This window comes from Pristis pectinata, chromosome 8 (assembly GCF_009764475.1).
Source record: "Pristis pectinata isolate sPriPec2 chromosome 8, sPriPec2.1.pri, whole genome shotgun sequence".
Taxonomy (NCBI): domain Eukaryota; kingdom Metazoa; phylum Chordata; class Chondrichthyes; order Rhinopristiformes; family Pristidae; genus Pristis; species Pristis pectinata.
The window spans coordinates 3,059,163-3,076,807 of NC_067412.1; the positions used below are offsets into that span (position 1 = coordinate 3,059,163).

Here is a 17,645-nt window from a genome sequence, read left to right on the forward strand (position 1 = left end):
CCATAAGGGAACGCTGTTGACTGGCACAATCCAGGCTGCAGGAGTACGTGCGTTGGGATGCGCTGAAGCTTGGTGCAGGCCAATGCTAAGGCTTCTGTGGGAGAAAGTCCACAGTCTGGGCTCCTTCTGCTACCACACACGGAGGGGCTGAGTTGGCTGGGGAAGCCCCTCCAACATTGAAATGGTGGCATCGCCCAGGGGGTCACGAGTGCTGTGGTTTAAAACCACAAGTTAACGCTACTTAATGTATTGACCATGAATGTAAAAGTTTTGCACTGTTTATTCTTTTATTTTTTATTATGAATAAAATTTATTTTTGAAATAAAGTAACTGGGGAGGAGGAAGCAGAGTTAACGTTTCGTGTCAGTGACCCTCCATCAGAACCGCCCAAGGCCAGACTGAGTGTCACAGACTGCTGCTGTACCCGACAAAGGGGCAGGGCAATGCACAGACACACGTGCATGCATACACACACAGACATACACAAACACCCACAGACGTGTACATATAGGCACACACACGTGCACAGACACACACATATAGACACGTACACACACACACATGCTCACACGCGCACATTCACACACCCTCCAGAGTCCCATCACAGTGAGAGCAACACGGGACATGTTTTATCTGGAGTGGTTACTTGCAGTGATAATCTGTCCACGTCTCACAATTTGGCAACTCATCACCTTTGACCTTCACCGCAGCAAACAATCCTCTCCACATCAGGACAAGCAGCGGTACGATAGTCTGGGACGACGATCGTTTCTGGACACCCAGCAGACCTTGTCCCTCCTCTCATTGGGGATACGTTCACAGAGAGATTCAGTGTCCACAGGTCTGACAGCTGCTGGAGAATTTATAGACAGACAATTAAATAAATTGATCATTCGGAAAGCAATGGTGACCATGAAACGATATTACACCACTTCATATTCTGCCTGGGCAGCCTCCAACCTGGGGGCATGAACATCAAGTTCCCGGTAACCGCTCCCCCTCTATCCCTGTTCTCTCTCCTCCTGATGCACATGGCACCCATCGCCCCCTCTCTATCTGCCCATCACCCACACACTCCGTCCGGTTCCCCTCCCTTTACTCCAGGCTGCACCTTCCTCTCCTATCAGATTCCATCATCTTCAGGCCTTTGTCACCTCCACCTCTCGCCTCCTGGCTTCTGACGTCGTTGCCACACTCCCCCTGTCCTCACCTGGATCCACCTATCACCCTCCAGCTCTTGCTCCACCCCCTCCCCCCACCTCTTCACACCGGCCATCTCCCACCTTCCAGTCCTGAAGGGTCTCGACCCAAAATGTCGGCTGTCCGTTTCCCTCCACAGATGCTGCCCGACCCGCTGAGTTCCTCCAGCACTTTGTGTGTCGCCTCTCATTGTTGTCATTACGAGTGGGAATGTGAACATATGTGTGTACGGTTGTTCAAATGTGTGCACGTAGTGCATGTACCTGTGGCATGAGTACGTGAATGTGCGAGCTTGCGTGTGGATGCGTGTTGTGCTAAGCAACCCCCAGTCTGGGTTTGGTTTCACCAATGCAGGGGAGACCACATCAGGAGCACCCAACATGCAAGTAAGTTTCTGCTTGACCTGGATGGTGGGAGAAGGGGCAGTCGTTGCATCTCCTGCAGCCGCACGGGAAGCTTTTTTAACTGCAGAGGGATCATTCAAGTACAGTAATTCAGAGCAAGGCCACGTTGCACATCCAGCAGCTCCAGACCTTAATTGGAGCAGAGGGACTGAGGAATCCCTGGGAAGCAAGAGGAAGGCGATGAACTCACTGCACACTTGGAATGGCAAGGCTGCTTGTGCCGATCTCCTTTCTGCTGAGGTTAGTGCCTCCCAAGCCTGCCATCACCACCAAGGAGGACCAGGACAGCAGGGAACACCACCACCTCTAGGGTCCCTCCAAGTTGCACACCATCCTGGCTTGGACATGTATGGCCAGGTCTACATCCTGGAACCTTCTCTCACAGCACAGTGGGAGCATCTTCACCAGAAGGACTGCAAGTAGCAGCTCACCTCCACCTTCTCAAGGGGCAGTTAGGGATGGACAGTAAATGCTGGTCTTACCGTTGTTGCCCACATCCTAAGAATGAAAACTCATTCCCCACATCCAGCATCACGTTTTCTTTTGGTCGTTGGCCTGGTTGCATCACTTGTGCACAACGACAAACAAGGGAATCACAGTCCAAACCCGACTGCAGATTGGTCAGCTGGATTTAGTGCAGGCAGGTCTGCAGCTGTCTGTGTAATGACTAGGTAAATAGAAATGTGATTTTTTAAAATTAAACAAAACTATAAATGCAGAAATAAAACATACATAAAGAAAAGAACTCACTCTTTGAGGGAGTGGAATAGTCAGTCAGAGGATTGGGTGGACAGTGGGAGACCACACCAGGAATGTGCACGGTTCTGGTCGCCGTACTACAGGAAGGACGTGATCAAGCTAAAGAAGGAGCAGAAAAGATTCACCAGGATGTTGCCGGGACTGGAGGGCTCAAGTTGTAAGGAGAGGCAGGAACTTTTCTCCCTGGAGCATAGGAGGCTGAGTGGTGACCTTTAAAGGGGTTTATAAAATCAAGACGGGAATAGATAAGGTGAATGGTCAGAGACTTTTTTTCCAGGGCAGGGGAGTCAAAAACCAAAGGGCAGAGGTTTAAGGTGAGAAGGGAAAGATTTAAAGAGGGACAAGTTTTTCCACGCAGAGGGTGGTGAGTGTAAGGAACAAGCTGCCAGAGGCAGGTACAACTACAACACTCAAAAGACATTTGGACAGGTTAAAGGATAGGAAAGATTTTGAGGATATGGGCCAAACACAGGCAAGTGGGACTAGCTGAGGCAGGCACCTTTGTCAGCATGGACACGTTGAGCCAAGGGGTCTGTTTCTGTGCTGTATGACTCTTATGACCACAGGGAGAAACAAGGGAATGGGCTGGAAGGGATTGGTGGTCTAGGAACTGTCACAGGCTCAATGGACCAGTGGCTTCCTGCATCGTGACAATTCCCAGATCCACAGAATTGGAGAAATTGAACATTGGAGCAGGAATCCTGATCTCGATCTCCGCACCTTGCACTGGGTGCCCCGATCAAACCTACACTGCATTTCAAGGTGTCCCACCTTTCAAACACGAGTTTAAGCCCTGATTGACCACTAGACCTTCTACTGGGGACGCCAAAGGTGGCAGACGCTGGAATCTGGAGCAACAATCTGCTGGAAGAACTCAGTGGATTGAGCAGCATCTGGGGGGGGGGGGGGGGGGGGAGGGAGGGAAGGGAGGAATCATCGACCTTTTGGGGTCAAAACCCTGCATCAGACGTTCTACTGAGTCCCATCCCGAAGTTACTGAACTGGTGTCTGAGACCTGGACTACTGATCCCATAATAGATGCTGGAGAATTCAATTCAGTTAAATGAATATGTAATAGAAAGACTAACCTCAGTAATGACTGCCACAAAGCCACCAGATTGTTGTAAAAACCCTTAAGGAACAATGCCATCCTTACCCAGTCTGAACCATACAGGAACATAGGACAGTTGTTAAATTCTGGCTGCATCTGATGAAGGAAAATTGTGCGAGTGCTGCGTGGGTTTCCTCCGGGTGCTCCGGTTTCCTCCCACATTCCAAAGACGTACGGGTTAGGAAGTCGTGGGCGTGCTATGTAGGCGCCGGAAGTGTGGTGACACTTGCGGGCTGCCCCAGAACACTCTACGCAAAAGGTGCATTTCACTGTGTGTTTCAACGTACATGTGACTAATAAAGAAACCTTGTCTAGATGCTCATCTATTCTGCTCATTACCACCTCAAAAATCCTTAAATCATTTGTCAAGTCTGATTTGTTTTTCACATACCCATGAGGTCTCTGCCTAGTCCTTTTATTATTTTCTGAACATCCTGTTACTGCTTCCTGATCCAGCATTTTCCCTGATGTCAGGCTAACTGGTCTGTAGTTCCCTTTATCTCTCTCCCTCCTTCCTTAAGTAGAAGGGTTACAGTTGCTACCATCCAAACTGTGGGAACCGTTAGTGAATCAACAAAATTTTGGGAGATGACAACCAGTGCATCTGCCATCTCCACAGCCACCTCCTTCACAACCCTGCTCAGCAGGTCCGCAGATACATCGCCTTTCAGTCTCATTAGTTTCTCCGATGCCGATATTTGACTATTGCTAATTCCTCCGAGCTTCTCATTGTTCTTGTTCTATCACATATACGTGTACGTATGATCTGGACAAGAACGAAGGTGGGCTAATTAGCAAGTTTGCAGATGACACAAAAGTTGACAGAGTTGGGGACGGTGATGAAGGTTGTCAAAGGATTCAACAGGATAGAGACCAGTTGGAAATGTGGGCAGGGAAATGGCAGATGGAGTTTCGCCCGGACAAGTGTCAGATGATGCACTTTGGGAGGTCAAATGTAAGAGGAAAGTATACATTAAATGGCAGGACTCTTAGGAGCATTGATGTACAGAGAGATCTTGGATGCAAGTTCATAGCTCCCTGAAAATGGCAACACAAGTGGATAAGGTGGTAAAGAAGGCATACAGCAGGCTACGTCTTTAGAGGATGTGTCTTTGCACTGTACGGCTGCCGCAAAACAACACATTTCACATCACGTGTCAGTGATAATAAACCTGATTCTAAATTCTAAGGCTGGCCTTCATCAATCAAGGCATTGAGTATAAAAGTTGGCAAATTATCTTGCAGTTGTATAAAACTTTGGTTAGGCCACATTTGGAGTACTGTGTGCAGTTCTGGTCACCACAGTACAAGAGGGATGTGGAGGCTTTGGAGAGGGTGCAGAAGAGGTTCACCAGGATATTACCTGGATCAGAGAGTATTAGCTAAAAGAAGGTTGGACAGACTTGTGTTGTTTTCTTTGAAGTGTCAGAGGCTGAGGGGAGACCTGATAGAGGTACATAAAATTATGAGAGGCAGAGATAGGGTTGACAGTCAGAGTTTTTCTTCCCCCAGGGTGGAAATGTCAAATGCTAGAGGGCATAGCTTCAAGGTGAGGGGGGAAAAGTTCAAATGAGATTTATTAGGCATTTATTTTTAAACACACAGAGTGGTAGGTGCCTGGAGCACACTGCCAGGGAACGTGGTAGAAGCAGTTACGATAGCAACATTTAAGAGGCATTTAGAAAAACACAGGCAGGGAATAGAGGGATATGGATCTTGTTCAGGTAGATGGGATTAGTTAAATTGGCATCATGGTCGGCACAGACCTTGTGGGCTGAAGGGTCTGTTCCTCTGCTGTACTGTTCTATGTTCTAATTTACCCTAGACCTGCTGTTCCTCAACATTCCTGGTTTTCCATGAAGACGGACACAAGATTTGTTTAGTTTCTCTGCCATTCCCTTATTCCCTGAATATAATTTCTGCTGTCTCAGTCCTGGATTAACTTCAGCTAATCTCTTCCATTTTACATATCGACAGGAGCTTTTAGTCTGTTTTCACATTTCTAACAAGTCTGCTGTCAGATTCTGCTCCCCATTAATTATCGATTCACAAGAGGCAGATGTTGGAATCTGGAGAGAAGAAACACACAGTGCTGGAGGAACTCAGCAGGTCGGGCAGCATCTGTAGAGACAACAGGATAGTCGATGATTCAGGTCGAGACCCTGCATTTGTCCCTTTATCACTAATGATACTCCTTGACTGAATCGTGAAATCTTCGCAGCCCTTGAATTTACTGCTCTTTTGAGGAGCCATTTGAGAAACATCACAAAATCTTTCCCTATTAACCCCTTGTGTTGTTGCTGCCCTGTTCAGTATCAGCATGACTGAATCCCATTAAATACAAAATGACTGGGCGAAGATCTCCATTTACTGTTAATAAAGGACTTAATGGGGTGGGGCAGGAAACATACTGATGGCAATTTCAATCAAACCAGAACCCAGCCATACGGAGCAACAGTGTGGCAGGGATCGGGGTATGAATCAGCACTCCGTTCTTTAATTACTGGGACAGGGATTCACTGTGTTTTGCTCCTGTGGCCAACCCTCTTTCCCTGAGGGTGAATGGTCATGGCTTGGAGGCACCTCCAGAGACTGACTCTCCCAGTACAGCACCGAGGGAGTGCGGCACTGTTGGAGGTGCCAACTTTTGGGTGAGATGTTGAACAGCCTCTGATGGGAGTGAATGATCCCAAGGTTACATCCAAAGAGTAGGACACTTCTGCAGCAAACGTCTATTCCCTCTCCAGCACCTGAAACTGAAGATCTGGTCACTGCCACATTGTTGATTTTGGGAGCTTGCTGTACATAAACTGGCAGCCACGTTTCCCACTTTACAACAGTAATTACAACACTTTAAAACATACATAGCTGGTTGAAGAGTGCTATGGAACATCCTCGGCCTGGGAATAGTGTTATAGAAATATGCAGGCTTCATTGGATGTCACAGAGTCCGAGAGATACAGCACTGACAAAGGCCCTTCAGCCCACTGAGTCCATGCTGACCGTCAAACACCCATTGGCAAAGATCCCATCTTAATCCCTTTTTTTTTAAAACAAAATCCTCCCCACATTCCCATCATCTCCAGCACTCATCTACACACCAGGGAGCAATTTACAGCAGCCAATTAACCTACTACATCTTTGAGGTGTGGGAGGAACTGGAGCACCCAGGGAAACCCACGTGGTCACACAGAGAGCAGCGGAGGTCGGGATCGAACCCAGATCTCTGGCACTGTGAGGCAGCGAATCCACTAGCTGAGCAGCTCTGCCTGAACAATTCATGACATCACTGACAGTCACGTCCTGGCTGTAACGATTCCTTCTCTTTACTGATCCATAGAAGTGAGATTTCGAGTCTGTTGGTGGCGCTCCATGGACTAAGTCATAATTTGGCTTCGGTCCAGGCACTTTTCAATCTATTATTTACCACCCTTTAATAAGTCTTTTACAATACTGGCACAAGTTTAATCTTGATTTTTAAACTGTGAAAATGACCACCAGATCTAAAGCCTCTGCTAATGGTAAAGGTAGTGCAGACCAAACTACTTTGGAAGCTATTTCTAATCTGGACAGAAAGTTTGATTGGAGCTTTGCCAAATTGAAGTCTATTTTAAAGACTTTGAAGAAAAGCAAAATACTCTTATCTAAGAGAATGCCAAACAAAGGCAATTAATTGCTGAACTCGACCAAGCTGGTAAAGAGAGAGATGCCAAACTCCACTCACTTGAAAAAGCCTCAGTTACGACCAATCAAAACCTGGAAAGGCAACAGAGGATCATTGACCTGGAAGGACGCAGAAGGAGGAAAAATTTAAGGATCATCAATTTTCCAGAAAATACCGAGACTGGTAACCCTACGGAATTCTTCTCTAATCTTTTGGTCGATGTATTTGGTTCCGAAATGTTCCCTCGTTAGCCCATTTTGGATAGGGCTCACGGAGCATTAAGATCTAAACCTGCTCCAGATCAAAAACCTCGGCCAGGAATACTTAGATTCCATTTTGTCAGCGTCAAGGAGCTCCTGATTTGTACTGCTTGTAGACGTGGAATGATTCAAGTTAAACATGGAGTTTCGAATAGTTGAAGAATACACCCCAGAAGTTACGAAAGAAAGGCTGAACCTACAAACCAATTATGGCTCGTCGTTATCAAAGCAATTATCATCCTGCATTATTATTCCAGCAAGGCTGCGAATTACACTGCCTGAATAAATCTTGTAAATGGTTTAACATCTATTCAAGAAGCCGAGAATTTTCTTTTGAATTAGCTTTTAATTTTAGAAGCTAAGAAAATTGCGGAAGAGGTAGTGTTTTTCCTTTGATTTACTAGCTACTTGTTTTATTATCTAATTAATTTTTAGATTTAAACCTTCCTTTTTTCTTCTTTTAATATTCTTAATGTCTTGTTTTAATAACAATTAAGAATTTAACAAAATAACTGATCATTTGCTTTCTTTTCAAAATAATTATTAAACCGTATTTTTTAACTGTCGGCTGTTAACGCCCTTTGGCTCTGTTTCAATCTCACAACTATGTTGTGAGTTCATTATCTCTGTTTGTATTATGTTGTCCATTTTAAGACAAAACATGGGTGGTTTATATTTTTTCAATTTGGACTATTGCCACCAATAGAACAGGAGTTAGTTCAATTAGGGGGTAGCGTACTGGCTGCCTATTGGCCAGTTTTCGGGCTGTTGGGGGGGGGATGGGGTTGTTTTTATGGTTTTTTTCTGGGCTAAACTACAAATTTCTCTAAATTGTCGTCACATCCATTTCCTCTCTGAATATTTTTTTTACTTTTTTCTGTTGGTAAGACTTGGAAATATTAAGATTAACCCTTTACATACCATCTTTTTTTTAATCTGTTAAAATGGATAAGACTATTAATTTTATTTCATGGAATGTTAATGGCTTAAATAATCCACTTAAACGTAAGAAGATTTTTAAAGTTTTTCATAGACTAAATGCTCAGATTATTTTCATTCAAGGGACTCGCATCAGGAAGAAAGATAATCAACGTTTTGTTTAGATTTTGGAGGGGTCACAGTTCCATTTGAATTCACAAGCAAGGTGAAAGGAGCTTCTATTTTTATAGACTCTTCAATTTCGTTTGTTCTCATGAGACAATATCAGACCCAAATGGTAGATTTTATTAATCACTGGTCTGCTTCATAATAAAAAAGTTGTTATGGTTAATGTTTATGCACCCAATGTAGATCACCCTGAATTTTTTAAACATCTATTTACAATTTTTCCTAATTTAAATGAATATACTCTGATTATGGGTGGAGATTTTAACTGTTGTCTAAACCCTTCCATGGATAGATCTGTATCAAATCCTGCATTTCCAAACAAATCCGCTGTATTTATTAATTCCTTTTTAGTTGAATCTGGAATTTTAGAGGCTTGGAGATTACTACATCCATATGATAAAGAATTTTCATTCTTTTCTCATGTTTACCATAACTACTCGCGGACAGATGATTCATAAGATATCTCTCTATGCAGATGACCTGTTACTTTATATTTCTAATCCGGACGAATCTATCCCCGCAGTACTAGCACTACTAGATCAGTTTAGTGTTTTTTCTGGCTATAGATTAAATCTTAATAAGGGCGACCTTTTTCCATTGAATATGCAAACCCCAATTTATAGCCAATTACCTTTTAGATTGATAACTGACTATTTTATGTATTTAGGTGTTAAAATTACCAAGAAACATAAGGACTTATTTAAAGCTAATCTATTGCCTTTAATTGACCATGTTAAATAATTATTTACTAAGTGGTCTCCACTGTCTTTATCATTGGTAGAAACCGAATTAATGCGATTAAGATGAAATATTTTACCAACATTTTATATTTATTTCAAGCGATTCCAACTTTGTCCTGAAACTCTTTTTTGACACTATTGATTCTAAATTCTTTCATATATTTGGCAGAATAAAAACCCAAGGTTAAGTAAGAAATATTTACAAAAACTAAAAAAGGATGGTGGTTTGGCCTTGCCTAACTTTAGATTATACTATTGGGCAATTAATATTAGATATTTAATTTTTTGGATACAAGATTCTGATGTAATTCAATGCCCCAAATGGGTATGCCTTGAGCACCAATCAGTTCTTGACTTTTCATTAGTTTCTATTTTAGGTGCTCCACTCCCTCTTGCACTTACCAAGTTAAGTAAACATACAACTAACCCAATTGTTAAACATACAATACGAATATGGGTTTCAATTTTGTAAATTTTTTGGATTGAATAAATTCAATCTAATTTTTTCTTTCATCCATCCAGAGTTGACTCAGCTTCTTCCATACGGAAAAAGGAAGGGAATCGTATGTTTTCGTGATTTATTCATTGATACTGTTTTTCATCTTTTGAACATTGTCTAATAAATATAATTTGCCTAGATCACACTTTTTTCGATATTTGCAGATTAGAAATTTTTTTAAAAACTACTATACCCTCTTTTCCGACAGCTTACAAAATTGAAACTACGGAAAAAAATTTTAGGTCTTAATCCTTATCAGAAGGGCTTGATAGCATAATTTATGATTTAATTATGAAAAATACATCTAGAATCATTAGACAAAATCAAGAATCAATGGGAAAAGTGAACTCCAGACATCTTTACCTATAGAGACTTGGAAGAAAATTCTTCATTTAGTTAATACATCTTCAATGTGTGCCAGACACTCGTTGATACAGTTTAAGGTAGTCCACAGGACCCATATGTCAAAAGATAAGCTAGCTCGTTTTTATAACCATATAAATCCTATATGTGACAGATGTAAATCAAATGTGGCTTCTTTGACACATATGTTTTGGTCCTGTCCTCTTCCGGAAAAATATTGGAAAGACATATTTAACATTATTTCAAACGTATTGAAGATTGATTTACAACCTCAACCTATCACTGCCATTTTTGGATTACCAAGGATAGAGTCGGGCCATTTATCTGTTTCCGCTAACCGTATGATTGCTTTTGTTACATTAATGGCCAAACGATCCATTTTGCTAAATGGAAGGATCCAATACCCCTACTACTTTTCAATGGTTTTCTCAAACTATATCATGTTTAAACTTGGAAAAAATTAGGAGTGGTAACGCTTAAATTTGAAGATATTTGGAGTCCATTTATTCATGTTTTCACATGATGTAGATCCCCTTACAATAACTTCCAACTTGGAGGACGGACTTGACGACATAATATTGTTCTGTTTCTACTGAGAAAGTTTAGCCCAGTTTTATTTTCTCTTTTTTTGTTGTTTGTTTTTTTAAAGAAGTTTTTTTGTTTATTCTATATTGTTTTATAATTTTTTTTTATTGATTTGGGTTTTTTCCTTAAATTTATATAATAAATCTTTTCTTTCCTTTCTTTATATTATATTTACTAGGAGATCGGTGGATCTACAGATTTTTTTATATTTTATTGTTCTTTATGATTATATATGCTATGATTGTTATCCCGATCTCTTTGTATTACATGTATAAATATTGATGCTATATATCAATCTGTATTCATCTGAAAACTAATAGAAAGATTGAAAAAGAAAGAAGTGAGATTTCACCTGATATAAACTACAACACTATGTAAATTCAGGGCAAAATCATTTTGCTGCAATTTGACTTTGCCATTGGCCCAGATCCTTTGTTGAGGGCTGGTGCCCTTCAGCAATCAGTGGAACAGTAAACACACCAGCAGGGCTTCAAGTGCCATACTCGATGCAGCCAGTCAAGCACGAAAAATAAATTCACTCACACTGGGAAGATTGTTGGTTACAAGGTGCCTGGTTCCACAGCCTAATCCCACTGGACTCAACGAATCTTCTTCCATTTACCGTAGACAATTCTGTGCATCGACATTGCATTAAGGCATCAAACGTGCCCGGGGTTAGACAGTAAACAAAAACCCCTGCACACTGTCCCATCAAACCATCCCAGGGCAGGGACCATGCAGGTTAGCTACTGATAAGGCTCCCTCAACACAGTCCAATCACACAGTCCCAGGGCAGGGACAGCACGGGTTATACATAGGGGAATGTTCCCTCTACACTGTCCTATCATAGATGAGGTGGACGGTAACAGACTTTTCCCCAGGGCAGGGGAGTCCAAAACTAGGGGGCATAGGTTTAGGGTGAGAGGGGAAAGATTTAAAAGGGACCTGAGGGGCAACTTTTTCATGCAGAGGGTGGTGAGTATATGGAACGAGCTGCCAGAGGAAGTGGGTGAGGCAGGTACAATAGTGTCATTTAAGGAGCACTTGGATAGGTACATGGAGGGGCGGGGCCTGGAGGGACATGGGCTGAACGCAGGAAATTGAGACTAGCTGGGTAGGCACAGTGGTCGGCATGGACTGGTTGGGCCGTAGGGCCTGTATCCGTGCTGTATTGCTCTATGACTCTATCAAAGTATCTCCCAGGGCAGGGAGAACACAGGTCAGACACTGAATAAAGCTCCCTCTACACTGTCCACTTACACACAGGGCATTGACAGCAAAAAAACAGGTTAAATACAGAATCAGCTTCCCCTGCCCTGATCCAGCTTCCACTACCTGCCAGGGCAGAGGGATCCAGAAATTTGCCACCCTCAGTGAGAGGGTTTCTACTCACCTGGTGGGACCCCACCTACAGCAGTGATCCTGAGGGAGGGGGAAACCAATTCCACATCCGGAGTCGCTGGTGATGCAGATGTAGTCACCCCATGGGAGGGGGTGCACGAGACACGAGTGTGTGCGAGACACGAGTGTGCACGTGAAGCTGTCCGAGTGCTCGTGAGGAGCGTGCCAGGGAAGCCACAAGCATCTCGCGTGTGTGCGCGCGCACACACTTGTGGTGCCTCGTGTGTGCTGTCACTCACACCCCCAACCTCACTCACACACACTGCCCCCTCCCCACTGACGACAGCCATTATATCATTGCACCTTTAATGTAGTGAAAGATCTCAGTCTAATTGTATAAAAAAAACTGAGAAAGTGGCAACAACCTTCTCTACTTCCATACCTCCTCCACCCCCACACTCCTCCCACCCTGTACCTCCTCCACCCCCTCCCCCCAAACAAACAGCTACCGCCCCAGTAGCTGCATCTCTGGACAGTGAGCGAGAGCTTGGACAGGGTCTCAGTCAGGGCCGGGCTCAGGTGGAGTGGGGGGGTCTCGATTGGAATCAGTGCTCCCCCCCCTGCAACTGACTGCCCATGGGAGCAGGAAGTGAGGATATCCGAGTCCCTGGGGGAGGGGAGGGTGAGAGACCTGTGTCCCTTAGGGTGGGGGTAATTCTGACCCCTCCCGCCACCGTAGACAACGTTCAGTTTGAACTAGGATCCGCACAGTCTCTGGGTGATCCAGGGCGGCTTGGTGAAGTCCGGATTGGCTGCCCACATCAGCCCCGTCTCCAGGTCCGGTACACGACAACGTCAGAACATCAGCAGATGCAGGGATTTCACCCCGAGGACCCTGCATGTTCCGATGACCAGCAGGGTGCCCCATCCACTGACCATCGGGAATCTAGCCGAATCCCTCTGCAGACCGCGCACAATGTGAGCCCAGGACCCGGCGTGTCCAAACCCGTCCACCGTGAGCCGGTCACCTCTCCGCGTCACAAGGTGGGGGGTGTCGGCCTCCTGGTGTCCCGGTCTCCCCAGCGAGCGGGTGGCCTTCCCACACCAAGTCCCCCGGCGATGTATGTGGCCTGCACGTTCAGCTCCTTGTCCAGCAACACCAAGTCTGGAAGAGAAACCGGCAGCAGTTTTAAACCCCTCAGTGCCCACTTTCCCCATGTCCGAAGGTTCAAGAGTCAGTCACATCACAGAAACAGGCCCTTTGGCCCAACTGGTCCATGCTGGCCAAGATGGAGAGGAGGCGATCAGACAGAGGTATTTAACATTGTGATGGGTGTCGACAGACGGAGACAGTTCCCTTTGGAAGAGTGGAGACACAACGAAGCAGCAAAAGGTCCAATAGAAAAATCCCTCTGGTCTCATTTAATGCAGCAACAGTTGGGGTCAGGGGGATTCACAGACAGGGACAGCTGTGGAGACAGATTCTCGGAACGTTCACCAGGGAGCTGGGCAAGCGTCTGGGAGAACGTGCGGCGGCCGAGGGAAGGGGATGGGTCAGAGGGCTCAGTTACAATGGTTTTACACGGAGCTGGTAAAGACTAGATGGGCCAAATGTCCTCCTGTGTTGTAACCACGCCATGACAGTGAATATCTTCAGAAGACGGGTCAGGGAGGCAGAGGTAAGGCTACAGATGGAGCTGTGTGGGACCTCAGTGATCTGACACACCCCCCACTTGGGCAGCGCGCGTGCACACCCCCCACACGGGTGCACACCTGCAGATTAATTAAAGTGTAAAAACATCCATTCAAATGGAGTGAGCTGGCCTTTAAATCACCACCCTGTCAGGTCTGGTCTGAAGGGCAGGAGCTGCCTGTTCCTCAATGACCTGGTGTGGCAGACTGTGCAGCCACAGAAGCCGTCACCCCTGTTTGCTCACCTCTCAAACCCCCGTGAAGCCCTCGCCCTCCACAGGAACCTCCTGGGTGAACTAGTAAAGGACTTCGCAGGGCATCACAGAGAACACTCTGTGTCCCCCAATTCTAGCGGAAGGTCAACCTTGGCCAAAACCATTCAAGGTCGGGGGGGGGGGGGGGGGGGGGGGGGGGGGGGGGGGGGGGGGGGGGGGGGGGGGGGGGGGGGGGGGGGGGGGGGGGGGGGGGAGGGAGTCAGAGGGCAGGAAAACTGACACAGCCTCAGTTGCTGATTGGTTGATCCTGTCCTCAACCAGCAACTGTCACAGCAGGCTGATCACACCACTGTTAATTTCAGTTTAATTTCTAATTAAACGTTATTTCTGGAGGATATCGCAGTAATTAACGCCGGTGGACTTCAAACCAGGTGAAGAGCCAGCGGGAACGATGTGGTGAATCCGGCGGGAAGCTGAGATTTCACCGACACATTCCAAACTCTGAAAGAATCATGTGTGGGTGGGTGTGTGTGGGGGGAGCGGGGGCAAGAGAGGTTGGGGGGAGAGGGAGGGAGGGGAGGGTGGGTAATAGGGGGCTGGGGAAGAGGGGTGGGAGTGGAGTAATGGGGTGGCAAAGAATTCATGAGGCCAGTAATCCACACACAAAGACCTTCCAAATGCAAATTCCTGCCCACACCTTGTCGTGGGTCCACGGTCCACAGAGAACGCACCTTCACAAACGAGGAAACAAATGTGAATTTTAACCACAACCCCTAACCCACTGTAGCAGTGATTTGAACCATGACCCCCAACCCCACTGCAGCAGTGATTTGAACCATGACCCCTAACTCCATGCAGCAGTGATTTGAACCATGACCCCTAACCCCACTGCAGCAGTGATTTGAACCATGACCCCTAACTCCATGCAGCAGTGATTTGAACCATGACCCTAGCAGAGTTGAACATTGTGGAGTGTGGTTTCAGCACGGATTTCCTCCCTGCCCGCCTGTCGCTCTGTCCTTCAGGAGTACAGACGGCTCCCTAGGGAACATCCCACCAGACACTCCAGAGCTGGCTCAGCTCCCACTTGTCTTCATCCAGCCCAACGCCGAGGCGGCTGGCTCTGCTCTCTCACCTGCGTCCGAGCCGTAGTCCAGCGTCCCCTTGGTGTCCTCGATCCCCAGGAGTTGGGCGGGGTGGAGCGAAGCCGCCTCCAGCGCTGCCTCCACAGAACATCCTGTGGCGAGGAGACAGAGGCTCGGTCACAGAAACAACTCGTGGCTGCATAAAGTCACTCTCACACTGTCATTCCCAGTGTGAAGAGCACTGCTCCGGCACTACCTTTCTGCATGCCCTGGAATTCCCGGGACTTGGCTGGAGTCTATGGAATACGGGGCTGTGGATCTGGGCATCAGCCACCCCTGAGCAAGGACCCTGGGCTTGTGGGGAGAAGCAGGAGGGGGCATCTTCTGCCTGCATGTCAGAGAGATAGAGCAGGGAAACAGGCCCTTCGGCCTACCAACTCCCTGCTGACCACTGACCCCCCACTTACACCAATCCTGCAATAAATGGCGCTGGAGCGTGGCGACTCGTTGCAAGCTGCTCTCTACAGATCTACTCATTACCCTTACTATAATCGTTCTATACTTTTCACTCTGTACTAACCCAATAAAACTGCAATGTGTAATGAACTGACCTGTACGATCGGTTTGCAAGACAAGTTTTTCACTGTACCTCGTACAAGTGACAATCAGAAACCAATAACAATTGAATGGTTCCCTCGTACGGTAAGATGCTTGACCTCACCATGACCCTTGCACCTTATTGTCTGCCTGCACTGCACTTTCTCTGTAACTGTAACACTATATTCTGCATTCTGTAATTGTTTTATCCTGCACTACCTCAATGCACTGTGTAATGAATTGACCTGTACGATCGGTATGCAAGACAAGTTTTTCACTGTACCTCGGTACAAGTGACAATAAGAAACCAATTTACCTATTTTTATTCTCTCCACAGTCCCATCAACTTCCCCCAGATTCTACCCCTCACCTACACACCCAGATGTCTGGGATGTGGGAGGAAACCGGAGCACAGAGACACGCGCGGTCACAGGGAGAACGTGCAAATTCCACATGGACAGCACCCAAGGTCAGGATTGAACCAGGGTTACTGGAGCCATGAGGCAGTGTCTCTACCAGCTGTGCAGAGCAGGAGAAATGTTCCAAGTGCTTTTGTTGAATAAATCAATATGTTTTACACAGAAGTCTCAGTTGAAAGACTTCTGATAAAATAAAATTATTTAGTGCTAATTGAAATGATCTGATATTTTTCAGAATTGTTAAAAATACTTAAATAGGGAAGTGCATTGAGTTGAGAGGGAGCGAGGTGCCTGATCTGTGGGGGCATCTCTCTCATCACCACCCACCCTGCAGTGTTTGCGACAGGGGATTTATCCCGAGGGGTGCAGAGATCTGCAACTTGGGAAGGACAGCCCCGGGTGCCTGCACACATCTCACTCCAGGATCTGTGAGCTGCACTTTGAAAGGAGATTTGAAATCCAAATCTCCCAGCTCGTTAAAGGTTGCAGAAGGGGGAGTTGTTGTTGCACCTGAAGGCAAAGATTCCGGGGAACGTCTCGGCTCCTCCTCCCAGCACTTCGCTGAATGTACGTGACAGTCCCAGGGCTCTCCATCTGGTGAGACCAGAGAGCCCTGTCCCCACTGCAAGGGGACAGCCCCTTGTGCTTATACAGCACCTGTCACAGCTCCAGGCTGTCCTAACGGGTTGAGGCCTGGAAAAGTGCAGGCGCTCCCGGGCATGCAGCACCCCATTGGTGCATAGCAAGATCCCACAAAGACCGCCTCTATGATGGACGGGTCAACTGTTTTGGCAGACATTGGCCAGAACACTGGGGAAAATCCTCCCAGCCACCACCCTGAATGCAGATTCCTTATGTCCGAGATAGGAAGCAGCTGGAAACTGGTGTGACATCAAAGTGAAAATTTGGCACCCCCAGCAGTGCAGCACACCCGGGCCGGCTCGACCCAAGTAACGTGCCGGAGTGTCGGGGCTGGGATTTGAACCCTTCACCCTCCTGGCCCTGGGAGGGCAGTGGGGACTGGGCACTGCCCACAGCCTGCTGAACCAGGGCACATGGCCCCCTCCGGTGGTGCAGGCCCGCCACTGCAGCCAGGCTAGCCCGGATTCCCCAGCTGAGCTGTGGCTGGAGTTACCCAGCTCTACCTTCCCCTCCGCCCTGGGACCCTCCCACCTTCCCCTCCGCCCCGGGACCCTCCCACCTTCCCCGGGACCACCCCTCTCCGCCCCGGGACCCTCCCACCTTCCCCGGGACTACCCCTCTCCGCCCCGGGACCCTCCCACCTTCTCCGGGACCACCCCTCTCCGCCCCGGGACCCTCCCACCTTCCCCTCCAACCCGGGACCCTCCTACCTTCCCCTCCACCCGGGGACCACCCTATCTTCCCTTCCACCCCGGGACCCTCCCACCTTCTCCGGGACCACCCCTCTCTGCCCCAGGACCCTCCCACCTTCTCCGGGACCACCCCTCTCCGCCCCGGGACCCTCCCACCTTCCCCTCTGCCCGGGGACCACCCTACCTTCTCCTCCAACCCGGGACCCTCCTACCTCCCCCTCCGCCCGGGGACCACCCGATCTTCCCTTCCACCCCAGGACCCACCCACCT

The 17,645-nt window shown here is 47.2% G+C and overlaps 1 protein-coding gene across 1 annotated transcript in view; it reads left to right on the forward strand.

Moving 5' to 3' along the window:
- Window positions 1-15,289: 15,289 nt before the first annotated feature.
- The window catches only part of slx4 (SLX4 structure-specific endonuclease subunit homolog (S. cerevisiae)), a 50,321-nt gene continuing 47,965 nt past the window's right edge, over window positions 15,290-17,645 (forward strand). The window contains exon 1 of the mRNA XM_052021208.1: window positions 15,290-15,382. Coding sequence (XP_051877168.1) covers window positions 15,290-15,382 — 93 coding nt within the window. The remainder of the gene's footprint in view (window positions 15,383-17,645) is intronic.